The sequence below is a fragment of the Tamandua tetradactyla genome, chromosome 19, assembly GCF_023851605.1.
Source record: "Tamandua tetradactyla isolate mTamTet1 chromosome 19, mTamTet1.pri, whole genome shotgun sequence".
Taxonomy (NCBI): domain Eukaryota; kingdom Metazoa; phylum Chordata; class Mammalia; order Pilosa; family Myrmecophagidae; genus Tamandua; species Tamandua tetradactyla.
Window position 1 is genome coordinate 56,399,459 of NC_135345.1, and position 22,518 is coordinate 56,421,976.

Consider the following 22,518-nt stretch of genomic DNA (forward strand, 5'->3'; position numbering starts at 1 on the left):
AGCATTCTGAGTGACGGCAAAATCCAAAGCACAGTTATGTTATTGTGTGACTAAAGCTGAGTGGAGAAGAAAGTCATGAGAGTTGAGGGATTAGCACCTAAGAGGCCAGAGTGTGGAAAGAATCATGGAATTGAGATGGCAGCAGATGAGATGGAGGAGACTCTGAGCCAAGGGCAGAAAAGATGGAGAAAAGTAGATCTCTTAAGTAACTGGAAGATTAAGTCAAAGAAAAAAGATAATGAGGTTTATTGAGGCCAAGAGAGATAGATTCAAGAGAGAATCAAGAGATATAATCAATAGAATTTAGTTGACTCAGTATGGTAGATTTGGAAAATAGAAGAATTCCCAGATTTCTGTTTCAAGTGAATAAGTAAGTGGGTGAAGGTACTGGTTCTCAAGATAGAGAATGTTAAAAGTGGAGCAGAGTCCAGTTAAGGGTGTCTTGAGTGTGCTGTATACCCGTGGGACATTGACATTGAGATTTCTCATAAGTAGTGGGATATGTAGATTCATTCTCAGTAGAAAGTTGCAGTTGCAGATTCAAATTTTTAGAGTCATTGGAATATCAGGTTAATTGAAGCTGTGGGTTTCATAGGAATCATCTAATGAGAGTATGTAGACTAGAAGAGAAAAGAATCAAAGACAGACCCTAGGGAGATTGACATTTAAGGGACTCATGGAAGAAGGTCTTTGAAAGAAACTGAGAAGGAACAACCAAAGAAAAAAAGCCGAGAGGTTAGGGAGGAAAAATCTTCATTAAGAACATGGTTAGCTTTATTTAGGTGTGTAACTACATTTGGATACTTCTGATCTGTTTCTTCATTCTTAAAGAGATAAGCATATGCAAAATTTTTTGATTCTATTGAAAACAAAGTTATGGATTATATTTGTTTTTTGTGAGGATCTATTGGTTTTTCATGTGTATTTCTAACTTCTTGGCTAGATGCTTATCTATTTGGTGTGGGCCAAGATAGCATTTATCTATCTACCCTGAAAAAATATATGTATATATTACTCTTGCTACTTTTAACGATACTTAAGAAAACATTCTCTACTTCTTCAGGGTATAACATGATTTTAGAGTACAGAAAGCTTTCTATTATCTATTGCTTTTGCTACATAAAATTTCAGTTATTTGTTCTTTTGCAATTAGTATGCATGTTTATTTTAGATCTCAATGTCTTAATGCCCTCATTTGAGAGTTTTCTGCCAGTGTTGATTTCTTGAGCTGTTAATAATGAATACCACAAGGTACACTTGGCTTTTGATCTTGCCAAAGTCTGGTCCCCATCTAGTAGAGGATAGAGTAAATGTGGGCCTATATATTATTTCAGGCAAATTAAACTTGTTTATAACCATGTTGAAGTTTGGAAATGCATTTTTTAGTTAAAGATCAGGGTGGGTATTTAAACATGAGGGGAAAAATAACTCATCATTATATTATGTAAGCCAGAGACACACTTTATAAAGAAAAAGTTGTTAGCCTTTTGACTTTATTTCTTGATTTTTAAAAAAAATCACACTTGTTTTTTTAGGTGGCAAGAAACGAAGTATTGCTTTCAGGCGGCAGCGTATGCAAATTGATGAACCTGTCCCTCCCTCTGAAGTCTGTTCATATCCAGTTCCTCAGCCAGAAGATCCTTACATTGCAGACCTCCTGCAGGTGGCTGATAACAGGTACGTAAATAATTTTTTTGTTGGCTTTAGTTAATTGATCACTCAATTAGCTGTGAGCTTCTTGATGGTATGGCTTTTGTCTAAGTAACTGTTGGGTACCCAGTGCCTATACAGAACCTTTACATAGACACTCATTAAATACTTTCTGCATGATTTAGAATGTTTTTGCATATTTTGAAGCTTTGATTTCAATTAGGTCATACATGTGATGTTTCTGCCCACAGTTTGCAAGCTGCCGGAATGGAATGGCTTTTATAAAGGGGAATTTAATAAGTTGCAAATTTACAGTTCTAAGGAAGTAAAAGTATCCAAATTAAGGCACCAACAAGTGGTTACCTTCATTCAAGAAAGGCTATTGGTGTGGAACACCTCTGTCAGCTGAGTAGTCATGGGCTGGGATCTGCTGGTCCCTTGCTCCTGGTCTCTATTGCTCTCAGCCTCTATTCCTGTGGAGGTTCCTCACTTTACTTCTCCAGGGCTGGCTTTCATCCCTTGGCTTCCCTGGGCTCTCTCCAGGTTCTGGCTTGCTAAACATCTCATGACAACATCTGCTGGGCTCCAAGCATCTCCAGCCATCCATGTCTCTATTCTTCACGTGTCCACATCTGTGTCAGCTCTGCTGTGAAGTTTCTGTCAGCTCTGAGGCTTCTGTCATTTCTGTAGGCTCTGTTCTCTTTCTAAAACATCTCCTCTTTTAAAGGATTCCAGTAAACTTATCAAGTCTGCCTGAAATGGGTGGAGTCACATCACCATGTAATTAAAAGGTTACACCCACAGTTGGGCATGTCACATCTCCATGAAGATATTTTCCAATGTACTGTGTTGAATTGGGATTAAAAGAAATCTTGTCCCACAAGATTGGATTAGGATTAAGGCATGCCTTTTCTGGGGTACATAAAAACTTTCAAACTGGCACAAGTACCATTTAGAACCTATTTTGATAGCGTTTTCTTTAATATTTAGTTTCATCATCAAGTAAGAGTAGTCATTTAGAGAAATCTTTATTACTTGAGATTTATGTCAAATGCCAGTTGAACATGAGTAGAATTGGAACTCATTTTGAAGTGCTCATTTCATGATTCTGTAGCTCTCTTTATTTGTATTTCCTTAAATTGGAATCAGATATAAATTCTATTTAATAAAGCCTCATTAAACCACCTAGTAAAGGCACTGTGTAAGTGTTCTGGGGATATAAAGATGAGTTAGATGATGGTGCTGCTTTTAGCAGTTTATAATCCTATAGTTAAGATGAGACAAGATAATACATCAGATGATATTAGGAAAATGTTAAGGGGTTCAGAGGAGCAAGAAAGCACCAATGACTCTGGTCATAATCAGAGAATCATTTCAAAGTGTGAAATACTGAAAATAGTTAATGCAGATAACTTTTGTTTCAATAAAGTATGCAGAGAGCATGGGGGAGTTTTTCTACTTTATTAATCTCACTTCTTTTAAAACATTTTTTTTGTTGTGAAATATATGCAAAAAGCAATAAATTTCAAAGTGCATTGTAACAAGTTACAGATTTCAGAGTTTGGGTGGGCTTATAGTTCTGTGATTTCAGGTTTCTCCTTCTACCTACTCCAAGACACTGGAGACTAAAAGAAATATCATGATTCAGCAGACATACTCATTTGTATTAAACTCAGTTTAACAATTAAAAAGAACATTGGCTGAAAGTATTAACTAGAGTCCCTTTACTCAGTTATTCTCACAGTATTATGTATTTTAAACTTGTATAATTATCTGACCTTAACTGTGAAATACTTAATACCTTGTGTTTTCTTTTGTTGGCGTTATAACCCAGGACTTCTCAGACAAAATGTGTTAGCTATTATTTAAGAAGTTATTTGGGCCACATATATATCATTTTTTGCCTTTCTCTTTTTCCTTAATATTTTTCTTTGCTCTCAAACCATCAAAGACAGTGGTCTCTTTTGATTATCTTGTTCGCTTTAGTTTGCATATGCACATTTCATTTATATTCAGAGTCATTCATGCATACATATGGGTGCAGTTGCATTTATATTCGTCTCCTAAACTTAGATAAGTGGAAAACTGGTTCTGGTAGTAACAGGAATAAGCTCTGTGCAGCCTCATTTAGTCCACTATGGAAAATCTCTCTTTAAGAGAAGACATGATGTTAAGCTTTATCTTGTGAGTATGAAAAGTGGACTGTGCCATTTTTATGTTAATTCTTGACTAAGTTTGATGTAGTACAAATATAAGTTAGGCAATTATAGAAGAGTTTTTTGATTTGCTTTTTTTTTTCTACATGGGCAGGCACCAGGAATCAAACCCAGGTTTCTGGCATGGCAGGTGAGAACTCTGCCTGCTGAGCTACCATGGCCCGCCCTGCAATTGTAAAATTCTGGTAAAATTTGAACAAAATGTCAATTCTTTTAGAATTAACTGAAGTTCAAGAAAGGAGTAGTTTTTTCTGGTAGTTACTTAGAAAATTGCATTATTTCTTGATACCTTTCTTTTCTCTCATAATTACAGAGTGGTTTATTGGGAAAATACATAGTAAGGGCCAGAAAGCACATTTCAGTCCCTTATTTCACTAAATAATGCTGTGAATTTTGGTTTGATGTCCTGAGCCCACAGTTTTCTGAACCTAGGAATTGGCTACAGAACCTCAAAGAGTTGTCCCAAGGACCAAGATGGTATAGTAGGTGTTTTGTTGCATAATGTATCTGAGTTTCAAATTATTTATTCTTATAAAATTTAGCTCTGAAGGGTGATGTGGACTATATTTAAAATGTTGTAGCCCTGGAACTCTTCGACATAGCACCCCTACTGCATTGTGGAGCAGAAAATATAGAATTTATGAAAGAATACATCAGTTTCATTTCTTGTTATTTTCTATGTATTAATAAAATCATATTTACCTGAGTTTTGAATGTATTTCAGAATTCAAGAACTTCAACAGGAAGTCCACCAGTTACAAGGAAAATTAACAGTGATGGAAAGTGGAGTGAGAGATTATAACAAGCAAGTAGGTTTTTTATTTACATGCATAGTAGAGATTGAATTCATGTTTATGTCTAACCTTTTTGGCTAGAGGCTGTGGTTATAAATGTAATTGGGTTGTATTTAATATTACTGATCCTGATTTTTATATAGCTTTATCTTTTTCATAAGTTTGTTTTTAAGAGTTAAAGAGTTAATAGCTGGAAATGCTTTAATGACTTTAGGAGCACTCTAGTCCATTCTTCTCATTATGCATTAAGGTAAATAGTAGTTTTTTGTTTTGTTTTTCTTTTAGTAAATCACATATTTCCCCAAACATAATTTTACAGCTGTATTGCTGATAATATCTCAGGAGATACTTTATTGATATTTGCTATACTTTATAATAATATTCTTTATACTTAAAAAAAAATACTTAACTGAGTAGATTTTTAAAAAATTTTAATATGTCTCTTTGAAAGTTATTTTTCGTTGTTGCTATATTTTGTGTTTTCTCTTCAAGCCCTAGTACATTATAAAACAGCTTTCTGAAGTAGCAGGGAAATGAAGAGTAGAGTTAGGTCATAAATGTTAATAGGCTCTCTGTTGTCTTGGCTAAATTCTGATTTGGGTAATCACAGACTTGCTTTCTTTTTATGCTTACTAACATTTAAATTGGGTAATGGCTTTTTCATTTTCTGCTTTTTTTTTTGGAGTGAATTGGTCTACACATACAAATACAGATATATTTTATGTGTTGGTATAACTGTTAAGTTTATAAAATAATTTGAAGTTTTTTTGGTTAAAAATGGAATTAAAAGATAAGGAATAGTAACAACGTCAACCAAAAAAAGTACTTTATGAAGAAATATTGAAAGTATCAAATATGCATGAGTTTAGGATATTTAGTATTTTTCAATACATAATTAACACTTTAATCACGTTTTTTCAAAGTACTTCATGAACATAAACTGGCTTGTGCTTACCGTCTCTGAGTTGGCTCAGGGATTGGAGTTAATAGCCTGACCATTCTGATTGAAACCACCAGTTCATAGTGGTTATCAATCTTAGTTGAACCCACTCTGCTGCTTATCATTTATTTTTTACTTGAGTGTATACAATTTTATTTTCTGTTTCTCTCAGCACATATTTCAAACTTTGTTTGCTCTTCAAGCTCTCTCCCCAAATAATACTCCCTTTCTTGGAATATTGCCTTGACTCGCCTTCCTGTCTCTAGTTTTAAAGTAAGCAGTATTTACACTCCAGCTCTCCTTAAGACTTAAAGGGCAGGTAAGTTGTTCTTGCTATTTAAGGCTAAATCTTTCTACTTGTGCTCTAGGCCCTGTTTCTTTTCTTCTTAGAACTATGCTTTGATCAATTATTCTTTCTTTAACAAACATTTATACAGCCACTTTACAATTATTGATTCTTTTAATCTTCATGACAGTCCTATGAGTAGTTGCTATTATTACCATCCTTAACATCTTTTAAAAAAAAGTCTCTTAACTTCCTGTCCCTCTTGCAGATGCCTTCTCCTCTCCTTATCCTCTTAAGACTCGTCCTTACTTAATGTCTCTACTTTATATCTTGTTTATTCCTTAAATCTTTTAAAGTCTGGCTACTGTCCCACCACTTCCCACCCCCACATAATTGCCCTAATGAGTGCCCCAGTGACATTAATTGTTAAATTCAGACTTTATTTTCTTGACTCATCTATAGTATTTGACATTAATTACTGATAAACTCTGAAACTCTTCTGAGACTTGATTTTCTTTTGGTTTTCCTTGTTTTACCTCTAATTTCTCTTGGCTTCCTGCTATCTCCCCCACCCCCATCCTTCTAATATTTCTGTTTTCCAGGATTCTGTCTTTGACTTTCTCTCCTCTACATGTATATTTTCTTAGGTGGTCTCATCCACCATGTTGGTTTAAATATTGTCTTTATGCTGATAATTCCCAAATCTCTTTTGCTGAAACCTCTCTGCTAAGCTCCATACTGATTCATCCAAATTCACATTGGATTGTCCACTTGGATGAAGACTCTTTGTACTCATATGCCTAGTACTAAACTTGTTATGTTCTGCCTCAAATCTGTTTTTACTTCTTTATTCTTTGCCTTGGTTGGCAGTATCACCATCACCATCTGCACACATCAATATTCTGGAGTCTTGAGAACTCATTCTCTTTCCTTCCCTTCACATACCACTGACCAAGTTCTGTCAGTTCTGCTAAACATTTCTTAAATTTATTTCTTCTGTTCTGTAGTACACCGGTTTTATTTTATACTTTAATCATTTCTTTCACAGATTTCTGCAGTAAGTCTTCCTGGCTCTGGTTTTATTCCTGTCAAATATATCCTTTAGAGTAGTCTTTCAAAATCTCAAATTGGTCATGTCATTTCTCAATTAGAAAGAAACAGACCTCTTTGTTTCATGAAGCTTAAGTATCTTAGTAAGGCATCCTAAGTATGTTAGTAAGGTATCATCATAGTTAGTTCCTACCTAATTCTTCAGACTCATCTGCAACCATTAGTTCCCTTGCATTTTACAGTCTAGCTAGACTGAGCCCCCTCAAACACCGTGCTGTTTACTGCTTGTGTTAATGCCTGAAATATTCCTTCTTTCTTCTTGTCATATTACTGTTTATTACCTTTGGAGCAGTATTTCTTTGGTAAGGGCTTGCCTGATTTCCACAGGCATCAGCATACCTTGCAGAATAAAACTCTTTATTCCCTAAATTCTTTTGGTCCTGTATTCTACTATTGAACACTGTGTTAAATAGTAATTATTGGTTTACTTGCTAGTTTTCCCTACAAAGCTGTATCTTAGAGGTCAGGTGTACAATGTTTTATTCATCTTCATATCCCTAGTACTGTGCTCAGTAATTATTTGTTGAATTGAATGGTTGGTTTTTTGTTTTCAGTTTTTCAGAAAAGAATCCCAAACTTGAAAATTTGTGGGATTTCCAGATTCTTACATGTGAATTAGTTTGAGTTCATGGCTCATAGTGATCTTTTCGATTGTATGTCTGTTTTCTAAATAATAAATAATTTAATTCACCCCAGTTTCCTTTTCTATTTTTTGACATGGGCAGGCTCTGGGAATTGAACCCTGGTCTCTGGTGTGACAGGCAAGAATTCTGCCACTGCATTACTGTTGCACCACCCTCTATCCTTTTTTTGCATGGGCAGGCCTCCTATCTTTTTTAATAGTGAGTTTCAGTAGTAATTCACTTTCTTAATATAAGATACCTTCATTTATTTATTCCATATTTATTCCATATTTATTCCACTAGGCACTGAAGTAGTTGAGACTCAGTTCCAGTAGGGAGTATGTATGTAATCTGCTATCTGCTAGCAATAATTTCTTTTTATAGTAGCATTGCTTTATCTTAAAGGAGGAAAAAAACACAAATTAACTAGGTACTGGTCAATAAAAATGCTCATGAAAACTGTATTGACAATACATGTATTGACATTATCTGGGTTGTTTGTTTTTGTTGTACATATATGCATTTCATAATCCCATATTTGTGTAAGTCCATATAAGAATGTCAATCTCTTTTATAATTCTGGGACATAGGAAAAATGGAACTGTTTTCAAATAAATGTCAGTCCTGTGTTAGTCTGGGGGTTTAAAGCCGGATTTTTATTTAATGATGGTGTGACTTTATGTCTTTAGATTGAGCTAAGAGAACGAGAGATAGAACGACTAACACTTGCCTTGGATGGTGGTCGCTCCCCTGATGTCCTCTCTCTGGAGACTAGAAATAAAACCAATGAGAAGCTTATTGCTCATTTAAATATCCAGGTAATGCTTTTTATTTTAGTTCACTGAGTATATGAAATCATAGGTGTATATAATGGTCTCTGGGTGTTTAAAAGTAACAGGATTGTTCACTGAGGTATTTCACAGTGGGAAAAATTTGATAGCACCAAAGAATCCAGAAATAGGGGAATTGTTACAAACATTAGGGTATAGTGATTGAAAAATCTTGTTTTCAAAGAATGCTAATGAGTCCGAAACATAAACACATCATAATGTTAAATTTTTAAAAGAGGAGAATAAAATGTAGGTACAATGTGATCTTGAGTTCCCTTTTTAAAATGTGTAGATACATTCAAAGAGAGAAAACAGTGAAAGAGAATTCAGATTATACCAACAAAATTTATCTTTGGGTGATAGGATATTACTCTTTATGGTTTTCTTTATTTTCAAGACTTTTATGAAAATGTATTTCTTTTATAATGAAAGAAAAGATGTTTTTAAAAATGTGAAAAATTAAACATAGCTTATTTCTGCCTAGGTAAAGTATGTCACTCATTTGACCCATTGTAGAGGGAGCAGGGGAGCTCAAAAGCACTTGACTCACGTACTTTAGAAGTTTAGATATGTTAGAGCTGCCTGGGTTGTAACCAGAATAGAGCATGTAAAAAATATCAGCTAGTAGCTCTAGAGAAGTGCTGTCCAGTGGAAATATGATATGACATTTATGTAAGTTAAAATTTTCTAGATTAAAAAAAGTAAAAGCAAGTGAAAATTAGTCTTAATGATATGTTTCATTTACTCCAATATCTACAAACTATTATTTTTCAACATGTAATCAATATTGTAAAATACCATTCTTTTTTTTTTTGGTATTAAATCAAATCCTGAGTATATGTTACACTTACAGCCCATTTCAATTTGGTTTAGCTGCTTTCCAGTGCTCAGCCACATATGCCTGCTAGTGGCGACTATATTGGATAGCACAGTAGACAGCTTAGTGTAATATTTTCATCATAGTGAAATTCTTGTCATGTTTTTAGAACTCTGTTGAAGAGGTTTCACACAAGTTTATCCTTTCTATGTTTGAAAACTGAAGCCAGTGGCTATATATTTTTATTAGACCTCACATTGTCACTTTGGTAAATCAGAACCATATAAGTTTACAAATGTAAAATAGCTGTGGTTTTAATTGTTGATCTGTTTTATAATGTAGTATTTTGAATTATATGTAATTATTGGTCTGCATTAAAGATGTAAAATGTATTTTCTTTAAAAAATGAGTTGTGGATATATATATGTATGTTTTATATATTTATATATATATAACTTAAAATTTATGATTTTAACTATTAAGTATACATTTCATTGACATTTATTGCACTTAAAATATTGAGCTACCATCACCATCATCCATTACCAAAACTTTTTTATCATTCAAAATGGAAATTCTGTACCCATTAAGCAATAACTCCCCATTCTTTCTCCCCCAAGCCTCTAGTAACCTCTAATCTACCTTCTGTCTCAATGAATTTGCTTATTTGAGTTGAAATATTATTTTAAAAGTTCATTATGTAGAATACTTGTCCAATGCATATATTTCATGAATTACAAATTCAATTTAGGTTGACTTTCTTCAGCAAACTAATAAAGAGCTGGAGAAGCATATACAAGAGCTTATGGAAACCAAGGAAACGGTGGCTACTGAAGTTGTTGATTTAAGTAACAAAAATGAAAAACTCTGCCAAGAATTAACTGAAATAGACCAGTTAGCACAGCAATTGGAAAGACATAAAGAACAAGTGCTTGAGACTGCAGATAAAGAACTTGGGGAAGCAAAGGTAATGATGTGTTAAATTGTGTGGGTGTTCATTAATTCTCCTGGAACTCAGTGAGCTTGAGCCTTTTGATATCCTTACTCAAGTCTATTTAGTAATTCAGAGTTTCCTAAAATGTTACACCCTTTAAATGATTGTATTTGTTCTAATTCTTTGGGTGACTTTCTCAAGCACAGCAGTTCTTAGGCTAGATCTCCAGATTTTGTCCTCTTTTCCTTTTATCTCTGCATTATGTGAGAGCTTCTGAATTTTGTCCTCTGTCATTTTGTGTCAAGAACACTTTAAGGGAATTTTTTGAAACTCTGTTCTTCCGCATTTTTAAGTTGGTAGCTAACATTTTTCATCCTTGCATTTAAATATATGTGAAGAATGTAATTTCTAGGCTGTTGTAAATATTAGTATCTTTAAAATAAAACATGTCTGTTTTGATCACCCTATTATATAGGTCTTACAATACAAATAAATATATATAAATCAAAATTTATAAAATTTCCCTTGATTATAACAAAGTTAAAAAATTTTCCACGAAATAGGGTTGTCATTACAATTATTAGTAAGTAGTGGCTCAAAATGTAAATATACCACAAATATTGATAGCTGTTAAATTAAAAGTAAAATTTTATTGGAAATACATCTTTTAATGAGATACAATGGGAGAAAATAGTGTCTCAACTAAGGGCTTCAGTTAGCACCAACATTTCAGATTATCTTTTGTTTCTGGTGCTACTACAGTTTTTATATCTTGACACACTGTACCACTATGACATGAATGAGAAATACGTTTTTCTCTTGAAAAGGTGGAGAAAGGCCCTTGTGAAAACAAGGTGGAAAGGAGAACCCAACATGGTATTTACCCCATAAGCATGTTCTCAAGTAGATGATTTTTAAGGACTATATAGGCAAGTTAAGAATCCAGATATTAATTCTTTAAAACTCTGTGCATACCGTATCATTAGGTAAATCTTTTTGTTATCCCAGGGATAAGTATAGCCCAGTCAGAAGACAATTGCAGTACATCACTGAAGTGATTTTTTGCAGTGTTACCTCCACTAATTAGTATAGTTTTATTTCTGATTTTGTGGTTTTAGTTACATTGCAACAGTCCTTTATCTCATCTCTCTCCTTTGGCATCTTAGCTTGTTAATAGTTTATACTTTTGCACCCAACTTATGTAACACATCTTTTCGTGTCCTGTTGACAATACTCAGAAATTATCATCTGGCTCAACAAAAGATTTTTATTGTCATAATATTTTAATCTTGGTTTTCTGCTCTCTCTTCAGTTTCATTACAGTGGATCCAGTTTGGGAGTTAGGGAGAAAGCAAATAGGATAGTAAAGTCAGTGCCATAAGATATATTCCTAAAAATCAAGATTCCAGAAAAGTCCCATAAGTATACAGGCAAAAGAAGATTTCTAGTGCTCCACTTCTTTCAGATATTGCAGAAATTTTCTTGGGAACATTCAGGATGCTAGAAGATTAAAGATAAGCCTCAACTTTGCCTCCTTTTCATTGAAATTGTGTGCTAAGGTTAAAGCCTCAGATCTCAGGAGTAAGAGGGAAATGAACTATTTGAAAAATTTCTTGGTCTTCCTTGCATTGTCATTGAGTTAGTATTCAAAGACCTTGAGTGTTTATCTAATAGGGTTTTTATCCCTAGAAAGAGATTAAAAAAAAACTCTCTGAAATGAGGAGTCTGGAAGAAACAATGGCAAAGCTTCAGTTGGTAAGTAGATGTCATATTGACATCCCTGCATTTTCAGTAAGAAATGTTTATGATTTATCATATATATATGATTTTTTTATTTTTATTTTAATTTTTTGTATGCTTTATGGTGGGGGTCGCATTTTATTCTTTTTCCATGTGAGTATCCCATTATTGCAGCACCTCTTGTTGAATTTTTGTTTTTCTTTTTTTTGTTTTCTTGTTTTTGGAAAGTGCACAGGCCAGAAATCGAACCTGTGTCTCCTGCATGGCTGGCGAGAATTCTACCACTGAACTACCCTTGCACCCCCTTATATATGATTTTTAATTGGTATAATTTATGTACCATAACATTTATTCTTTCAAAGTGTACAAATCAGTGAGTTTTAATATATTCACAAACTTATGTAATCATCACCATTGTCTAATTCCAGAATGTGTACATCATCCTCAAAAGAAACCTCATACTTATTAGCAGTCATTTTCCATTCCCTTTCCCCCAGCCCCTAGCAACCACTAATCTACTTTCTTTTTCTATAGTTTTGTCTATTCTAGACATTTCATTTAAATAGAATCATCAAATTTGTGGCCTTTTGTGTCTGACTTCTTTCACTTAGCATAATATTTTCAAGATTTATCCATGTTGTAGCATGAATGAGTATTCAGTCATTTTTATGGCTGACAATATTTTATTGTATGGATATACTTTTTTATATTTTTGGAATTCTTTCATATATAATAGATACATAAAATTCAAATTTGGAAAACCTGTTAGGGATTTTGTATTTTAACAACTTTGTGACTTATAGGTTTACCAACATTAAAATTAGAGATTGATAATTACTTAATAAAGTGGGTCACTTTCAGCCCTCTTTCATTACCTTTGTTTGGCAGTACAAACCATTCTCCTAGTCATAAGGTTTGTTCTATTAATCTTGAAATGAGAAAGATTTTAATCATCATAGTATAAGCCTGCATACAGCATATAGTCCTACAGTCAGGAACTGATAGAACATCTTATTTACAGGTAGAAACTCCTTGGTGTTCACCCAAAAGATCGTTGATGAATTTTTTTAAAATAGTCTGTTAAATTGGAAGACTTCCCTCTGAGATTGGGAACAAAGACTATTGCTAATTTCTAAGTTTTCTTTTTACATATGTTCTTTATACAGCTCAACTGTGATTTCTGGTGGCATAAGGCAAATTAAAAAGGAAACCATTGTGATACACTGATGCACAGTAGGTGCTCAAATACTTAGATTTGTGTATACACACTATAAACAGCATATCACAGTGGCTTCCTTTTGTCTTCAACTGTTTTATTCAATATCAAATAATTGAATTAGCTAAACCTGCTGAATGTTATCCACTCTTGAGTTTTATAGATATAAATTCTCCCATGGGGTCAAGTAACTGTAAAGTAGATGTGTTGGTGATATTTTCATAAGAACCTTAAGTTCCGTGAGGACAAGGATTCTTGTTCTTTGTTGACTGTTAAATTCCGAGAACAGTGTCTGGCACATAATAGGTACTCAGATATTTGTTGTTAATTTTGTATTCATACTATAAAAAGTTGAATGTGATTCATAATATTTGTCTCAGAGCCTTGTGACCAAGTTTCAGTATTGTTGGCTAACAGTAAGATGTTGCTGTGGTTACTTTCTGACCTTTCTTATTTTTTCTGTTAGTGCTATATTTTATATACTTTAAAGATAATAATGATATTAATAACTAACATTTCTTAAGCACCCATTATATGCTGGGTATTGTGCAAAGTGTGTTACCTGCATTGACTCCTGAATCCTCAGTATGTAGGTACCAGTGAATCCTCATGTTTAGGTACTATTCTTACTATCCTCAGTGTGCAAATGAGGCTGAGTGCATAAGCAATGTTAAAGATACACACTTGGAATCTTCAGACAGTGTCTTATTCCTGCCCTCTTTGAATATTAAAAAAGTTTTTACAATTTTTATTGCTCACATACATACTCATTTAGCAAAAATAGACAATATGATAAACTAGAAGAAAATAAAATCCAATAATCTTACCACCCTGAAAGGAGCACTATTTATGTTTGGATTTTATAGTGCTTTTAGCCATGGTTGATAATTAACTTCAGGAGAAGCCATATTGGAGTAGATGTGTACGTGTGTGTGTGCGTGTGTGTATATATAAAACTGTAGGTAAATTACTACCATATAAATGAACTTATGAAAATATCTATTTTTAAGTGTTAAAATATTTTAAAAAGTAATTAGAAATTTTAATAATAGTATTACAATTTGCAGGAATTAGACTTATGCCATAAAGAAAAGGAGAGACTGAGTGCTGAACTCCTTATAAAAACAGATCTTGAAACTGTTGTTCATCAGCTTGAACTCGAAAGGCAAAGACTTACCAAAAAAGTTGAAAGTTTTGCAAATACTGGTAAGATGTAAAATGCTTATAACTTAAAAGTGATTGTGATTGTTATTGTATCTTAATGTGTTTTCTTCTTAGTAGGTGATCTTTCATTCATACAATAAATATTGTTGAGTACTTGTTATATATCAGAAACCATACTAGGCACTGTAGACACAGTAGAAGTTTCCATCTTTCAAAGAGCTTACAGGATTCTTTTGTATTTTGACTAGTTGCTACATGGAATGCTCTTTGAATAATTTTCAAATAGAAGTATTTACTTCTTTGAGGTAGACTGACAGAATTAGGATTAGGAGAAAGATCACTCGTAAATAGTGGGAAATCTGATGTACAGAATAATCCTTTTAAAGAAATGCAATTGGCTCGCCTTAAAGTACACATGCACGCACACACACACATAATTGTAATAAGCCAATTTTCTTCCAGGTTCAAGTCCTACATGATTTGACTTAAGGAACATCTAAGAATTTGTCCATTCATTCATCTGACAAATGTTTATGAATTGTCTGTTTTGTAGCAACCTCTTTTCTGGGTTCTGGAGTATATAATGATAAGCAGAATGCACAAGGCCCTCTTTTATGGAGCTTTTATTCTAGTTGTAGAGACAAACTAGTAGCACATAAATGAACGAGTTAATTTTAGTTGTTTTACAGGTATTAAAATAAAATAGGGGAATGTGCTAGAGATCGCCTGGTTGAAGGACTCAGTGACAGGAGGACACCAGCCATATAAAGATCTGGAGGCAGGGTTTCCAGGCCAAGGCAATGGCAAGTACAGAAGCTTCGTGCCATTAAACTTGGTGTGTCTTAGAAAGTGAAGGCTAGTGTTAAGAAATCATATCCTAGGCCTTTCGGAATTCATGTGAATAATCCTTTTGAAACCTTCACTTACTAGCTGTGTGATGCTGAAGTTAACTTAAATCTCTCATTGCGTGAGTTTCCCCATCTTAGTGCTCCATCTCCCACTCTGTAGGAAATGTTTCAAATATTTTCCTTTCTCGAACCTGTGATATCCATTCCACTGCTCATTCTGAGTGGATCATTTTATCTCCAATTTCCCTGAGAGAATAGAAACGAACAGGCAGGTATTCCTTCTGTTTCCTGCCCCCAAATTTTAAACGTCCCTGTTTTGAACCTGCTTTATCCCTCCTGTTAAAATGGAAGAACATCCCTCTTATGAAAAGCCAATGCTTCCATCTGTTTTCTGGGTCCTGTCTTCTAATTTTAAGAACCTTACATATTGATTATCTTCTTTGCCTGATTTTAGTCTTTGTACTGTTCCCTACCCCCATTAGCATTTAAATATGTTAACTCTTCTACCAATCTATAATAAAAAACTTTGACCTGTTCCCCTCAGCCATCCTTGCCTACTCTTCAGAGCTTCAATATCTGAAAGACCATCACATTTGATATTCCTTCTTGATTACCCACTATTCCTTAGCTCTTCAGTCCACTCTATAGTTTGGAACAAAAACTGTAAGAAGGAAATTTCTGTAGTTCAAGCTAGTAATTTTGTCCATTTGGAGAAAGAATTGAGTTGTTTGAGCTTTTATGTTTATACTATATTAAAATTCAAGCTAATGTATAAAATGTACATATTATAACTAATCATAGTTATATGTTCTTTGATTATTTGGCTAATTACATGTTACATATGCAACATTCTTAAAATTTAACCATTTTAATTTGCAGAAAGAGAACTTACTTTGGAAGTTGAGAGGATGAGGTTAGAACATGGAATAAAACGTCGAGACAGGTCACCTTCTCGTTTAGATACATTTCTGAAAGGTATTGAAGAAGAACGAGACTATTATAAGAAAGAGCTAGAAAGACTCCAACATATAATACAGCGAAGATCTTGTTCTACAAATTATTTTGCACGTGAAAAATATCCAATTTTTAAAACACCAGAAAAGGTAATAATTTGTTTGTAAGAGTATTTACAAGGCAGGAGGATATCATGAACAGACTTTTCTCGTTTGTTATTGTATTAAACATAACTTTATAATTGCTATTAAAAACTCCTAATTTTGATCCTTGTTTTCTTCCATGACCTGTACTATAGGAATGCTGCATTAATTAGGAAAACCAGTTAAACAAAAAGGACAACATACTTACGGGTTTCTGGAAATTAAGGAAAGGTTGAATAGCTGAGTCATGTGAGGAGTACAGGGGTTCATATCTGGGTTTCCAGAAACTAGAACCAGGGACTCATGTTTCTGGATATTTCCTTTCTCTGCATTTTCTTTTGTAGCAAAGTGGCTTGTCCACATGGTGGGCAACATGGCTTCCTGTAACTTCCAGCCTTGGACTAGTCAAGAAGTGGGATCACATTTTTCTAAGCAGGCATCTTCTATATTAACCATGTGAAGAAGGGTAAACATGGGCAATGGATGTTGGGCTAATTGTTCCATTGTCTACTACAATCACAGTTGCAAGTTGGTAGTCTAAAAATGTTTGCTTTGTGTATCAGCTAATTACATCTGTGTATTTTTTAACATTAACCATGCTTCATGTGAATTATATTTCTCAATTTTAGGTCTCAGTTATTTTCAGTGTTTTGTGATTATCATTTGAGTACTTCAGATTTTTTTTGTTTCAGCTTTGGAGCTACAGAGTCCACAGAGGCTCAGAAAGTTTATATAATCCTAGCATTATCCACATACTAGGTTAAATTGGGGGAAACTGGGAGAAATATCATTTTCTTCCAGACTTGACGGAATTGACCAATTCCATCATCTTTTCCCTGAAGATTGTGTTTATTGTCAAACAGGTTGGAGTCTTTTTTTTTACTAGACTCTGATTTTTAGCTTCATTCGCTAGTGACTTCGTTTGATTTGCATCATTCAGTGTAAATAATATGCCATGTTATCTATTATAAGCAGAATTAATAGGTGGAGAAATATAATGAATGCTAATTTATATGTTACTGAGTTGTTTTTTTATGTTCCATATTTACTCAGGACTCAGGAGAAGTAAATCACTGAGCTGATCATTTTTATTGTATGGAAAAATCTTCCACAAAATGGTTGATCATTTTAATCAGTATTAGATACCTCAGGACTTTTAAATAAAAGTCTCAAAACTTATAACCTTAGTATTTAATTCAGTTGCTTTGTGTGGAGTCACAATTGAAAGATAAATAAGAGATAATGATGACATTCTAGTTGAATTAGGTGAGGTGCTCTTCCTGCTACAACTTACTTACTATCCTGAAATGTTATAATTTTACCTGGCATAGATAAGCAATCCATTTTCTAAAGCTCAGAAAGTCAGGGTGTTCAGCGCATTTTAGAAACCCAGCAACTAGTCACTTGGAGGGTAGTGAGTTGTAGGTGAGTAAATGAGTGAAGTGGGTAGGACAAGACAGTTGTGAGTTCTCGGAACTAGAGATTACAGTCTAAAATTAAATATTTTAAACATGTTTAAAAACACTTTGTTGGCAAGATGGCGGCTTAGTAAGGTACGTGCGTCTTAGTTCCTCCTCCAAAGCAACTACTAGGTGAACTTAAACAGTGCAGAACAGCTCCCGGGGCCACGGCAGGGAATGGACACACAGCGTACCCCAGTCCGGACTGGCTAGTTTGACTGCGAGACTCGGCTGCGGTGAGATCCGCGAACGGCGCGCGATTTCCCGAGCAGCGGCAGCTGTGGCGGCCGGAGCTCCTCCCTCCCTCCTTCCCGGGCCGGCTGAGAGTCTCGGAGAGGCAAGTTTCCCAAGCCGAGGCGGCCGGCGCCCCTCTTTTGTGGGCGGCTTCCTGGTCCGGCTATGAGTCTCGGATCAGAGGGCTACCCAAGCTGTGGTGGCCCTCCCCCGCGGGCGGCTTCCTGGTCCGGTGGGGAATTCCCCAGGCCGCGGTGGCCGGTGATCGATGCCCCTCCCCCGCGGGCAACTTCCTGGTCCGGTGGCGAATTCCCCGGGCCCACTGCGGCCGGCGACAAGCCACAGGGTCCCCTCAAGCCGCGGCGGCTGACGCCCCCACCATGCGCAGCCCCCCGAACCAACGGAGAGAATTGGATCGGAAATCCCCAGGCCGTGGAGATCGGTGACGGGGGGATCCCATCCAAACACGTGAGACAAACATGTGCCACGAGCGCTACCTACTGGGCAGGATAAGAAAAGCAGAACCCAGAGATTTCACAGAAAAATCTTACAACCTTGTTGGGTCCGACACCCAGGGAAATCTGTCTAAATGCCCAGACGCCAGCAGCAGAAGATAACGGTCCATGCTCAGAAGATTGAGAATATGGCCCAGTCAAAGGAACAAACCAATAGTTCAAATGAGATACAAGAACTGAGACAACTAATGCTGAATATACGAACAGAAATGGAAAACCTCTTCAAAAATGAAATCGATAAATTGAGGGAGGACATGAAGAGGACATGGGCTGAACATAAAGAAGAAATAGAAAAACTGAAAAAACAAATCACAGAACTTATGGAAGTGAGGGATAAAGTAGAAAAGATGGAAAAAACAATGGATACCTACAATGATAGATTTAAAGAGACAGAAGATAGAATTAGTGATTTGGAGGATGGAACATCTGAATTCCAAAAAGAAACAGAAACTATCGGGAAAAGAATGGAAAAGTTTGAACAGGGTATCAGGGAACTCAAGGACAATATGAACCGCACAAATATACGTGTTGTGGGTGTCCCAGAAGGAGAAGAGAAGGGAAAAGGAGGAGAAAAACTAATGGAAGAAATTATCACTGAAAATTTCCCAACTCTTATGAAAGACCTAAAATTACAGATCCAAGAAGTGCAGCGCACCCCAAAGAGATTAGACCCAAATAGGCGTTCTCCAAGACACTTACTAGTTAGAATGTCAGAGGTCAAAGAGAAAGAGAGGATCTTGAAAGCAGCAAGAGAAAAACAATCCATCACATACAAGGGAAACCCAATAAGACTATGTGTAGATTTCTCAGCAGAAACCATGGAGGCTAGAAGACAGTGGGATGATATATTTAAATTACTAAAAGAGAAAAACTGCCAACCAAGACTCCTATATCCAGCAAAATTATCCTTCAAAAATGAGGGAGAAATTAAAACATTCTCAGACAAAAAGTCACTGAGAGAATTTATGACCAAGAGACCAGCTCTGCAAGAAATACTAAAGGGAGCACTAGAATCAGATACAAAAAGACAGAAGAGAGAAGTATGGAGAAAAGTGTAGAAAGAAGGAAAATCAGATATGATATATATAATACAAAAGGCAAAATGTTAGAGGAAAATATTATCCAAACAGTAATAACAGTTAATGTTAATGGACTGAATTCCCCAATCAAAAGACATAGACTGGCAGAATGGATTAAAAAACAGGATCCTTCTATATGCTGTCTACAGGAAACACATCTTAGACCCAAAGATAAACATAGGTTGAAAGTGAAAGGTTGGGAAAAGATATTTCATGCAAATAACAACCAGAAAAGAGCAGGAGTGGCTATACTAATAGCCAACAAATTAGACTTCAAATGTAAAACAGTTAAAAGAGACAAAGAAGAACACTATATACTAATAAAAGGAACAATCAAACAAGAAGACATAACAATCATAAATATTTACGCACCGAACCAGAATGCCCCAAAATACGTGAGGAATACACTGCAAACACTGAAAAGGGAAGTAGACTCATATACCATAATAGTTGGAGACTTCAACTCACCACTCTCATCAATGAACAGAACATCTAGACAGAGGATCAATAAAGAAATAGAGAATCTGAATATTACTATAAATGAGCTAGACTTAACAGACATTTATAGGACATTACATCCCACAGCAGCAGGATACACCTTTTTCTCAAGTGCTCATGGATCGTTCTCAAAGATAGACCATATGCTGGGTCACAAAGCAAGTCTTAACAAATTTAAAAAGATTGAAATCATACACAACACTTTCTCGGATCATAAAGGAATGAAGTTGGAAATCAATAATAGGCGGAATGCCAGAAAATTCACAAATACGTGGAGGCTCAACAACACACTCCTAAACAACGAGTGGGTCAAAGAAGAAATTGCTAGAGAAATTAGCAAATACCTCGAGGCGAATGAAAATGAAAACACAACATATCAAAACTTATGGGATGCAGCAAAGGCAGTGCTAAGAGGGAAATTTATTGCCCTCTAAATGCCTATATCAGAAAAGAAGAAAAGGCAAAAATGCAGGAATTAACTGTCCACTTGGAAGAACTGGAGAAAGAACAGCAAACTAATCCCAAAGCAAGCAAAAGGAAAGAAGTAACAAAGATTAGAGCAGAAATAAATGAAATTGAAAACATGAAAACAATAGAGAAAATCAATAAGGCCAGAAGTTGGTTCTATGAGAAAATCAATAAGATTGATGGGCCCTTAGCAAGATTGACAAAAAGAAGAAGAGAGAGGATGCAAATAAATAAGATCAGAAATGAAAGAGAAGACATAACTACTGACCTCACAGAAATAAAGGAGGTAATAACAGGATACTATGAACAACTTTACGCTAATAAATACAACAATTTAGATGAAATGGACGGGTTCCTGGAAAGACATGAACAACCAACTTTGACTCAAGAAGACATAGATGACCTCAACAAACCAATCACAAGTAAAGAAATTGAATTAGTCATTTAAAAGAAAGCAATTTAAAAATTCTTGATAAAAGTTGAAGGGGAGAAGATTGTGTGAAAAGGGGCACCCTGGAGCCAGCTGCTTCATAAACTGGAGCAGGTTTGCAAATGAAAGGACATTGTGTTCTATTTCCCTCATGCTGAGAAGCATCATTTTTCTTGGGTTTTGTTGCCTTAGGAAACTGACCTCTGAAGATTTGAGAAATACTATGTCCTGGTTCCTTTCACTTTTTGATGAAACTGATGAGAGCAATAGAAAGCTTTTTTTTTTTCCTTTTCTTTTAGAAAGACAGCGTTTTCACGTATATGGGAAAAACTGACAGACAAAGATTTGGGGCTCATTTTAAACAATATTCCTCCCAATTGACTGAATTCTGATTAGAAATATCATGGGCTCTACTTTAAAAGGATCTGAAAATAGTGCCTGTAGAGAAAAATGTTCTCCCCTGTACTGATTTTTATTCCAGAATGACCTACAATCACAATTGGAAAGGGGGTTTCAGCCTGAAAGGCTTTTGTGTTTTACTTGACTTTGTCCCAATATCCTATAAATTCAGTTGTGATGCTTTTTTTGAACAGCAGCCAAGAACCCCCATTTTCCTCATGTGTTTGTTTATAATGTATACCCCAAAAGTATCCATAAAAGGCTCAAGGCAGCTTACGATAAATGACATATATACAATGAGGCAATTTGAGTGAAAAGAAAAAACCAGGCAGGAATGAAGAGAGCCGACATGCCCAGCCACTTCTCCTGGTAGAGTTACTTTGAGTAAGGATTAAACACAGCCACGATGGAAAGCTTGCAGAGTTGGTTACACAACTAAAATCTAATAAAAAGAAAACAGTTCTTTAGAAATCCTTTTCCAGATTTTCAGTTTTCAAAGAATTTTTGCCAGGCAATGGATTAGTAAAACTATTCTTGAGAATACATGCCCTGCATTGCAGTGTCCTATAAGGAAAGTAAACACCCACTTGTGATATTTGCCAACTAGGTTTCAGCAACTGAGAAACTGGCATCTCCAAAGCCAATCAGTGCTGCCTCATCTCAGCCAATGCCCATCGATAGGGCCCTGAAGGTTTAATGTAGTTATTAAAACATAGTATCACTCACTGTTCCTCTCCTGGAAAGATGACATTTTTGCATTTGGAACTAGGAGGAATAGTAAATATCTATCATTGATTCATTCAAAAAAAAAAAAAAAACACTTTGTTGGCAAATAATAAGTCCTCATTAAAGCTGGATTTGGTATAAGCTGTAAATTTTTCAACCCTGCTTAATGGTAAACCATTAGACAGTTTCTTGGGATTGTAACAACTCAAAAAAGTGACATTTTCAGTATTAATGATCTTTATTAACAAGATACTTGTTACTCTCTATCATCTTTCTAGGGAGTGCACTGTCCTCTTTCACCTAATACTAACCATGTTGCTACTGTGAGTTTTGAATATGATATTGTGATTTGGAGTTAGAGGCATGGTACAAATTCTAACTCCACAAACTGGTTTTATGACAAACTGGTGGACAAGTTACTTAATTTCGTGGAGCCCTGGTTTC

The 22,518-nt window shown here is 35.2% G+C and overlaps 1 protein-coding gene across 3 annotated transcripts in view; it reads left to right on the plus strand.

Moving 5' to 3' along the window:
* CEP135 (centrosomal protein 135) overlaps nt 1-22,518 on the plus strand; it is a 98,091-nt gene that overhangs the window by 7,107 nt on the left and 68,466 nt on the right. For all 3 annotated transcript variants that reach the window (XR_013165893.1, XM_077136925.1, XM_077136926.1), the window contains exons 5-11: nt 1,536-1,677; nt 4,591-4,675; nt 8,309-8,437; nt 10,018-10,233; nt 11,890-11,955; nt 14,224-14,362; nt 16,048-16,271. Coding sequence is in view for 2 of the 3 variants with exons in the window: in XM_077136925.1 (XP_076993040.1) it covers nt 1,536-1,677; nt 4,591-4,675; nt 8,309-8,437; nt 10,018-10,233; nt 11,890-11,955; nt 14,224-14,362; nt 16,048-16,271 (1,001 nt within the window). In the remaining variant the exon portion in view is untranslated. The remainder of the gene's footprint in view (nt 1-1,535; nt 1,678-4,590; nt 4,676-8,308; nt 8,438-10,017; nt 10,234-11,889; nt 11,956-14,223; nt 14,363-16,047; nt 16,272-22,518) is intronic.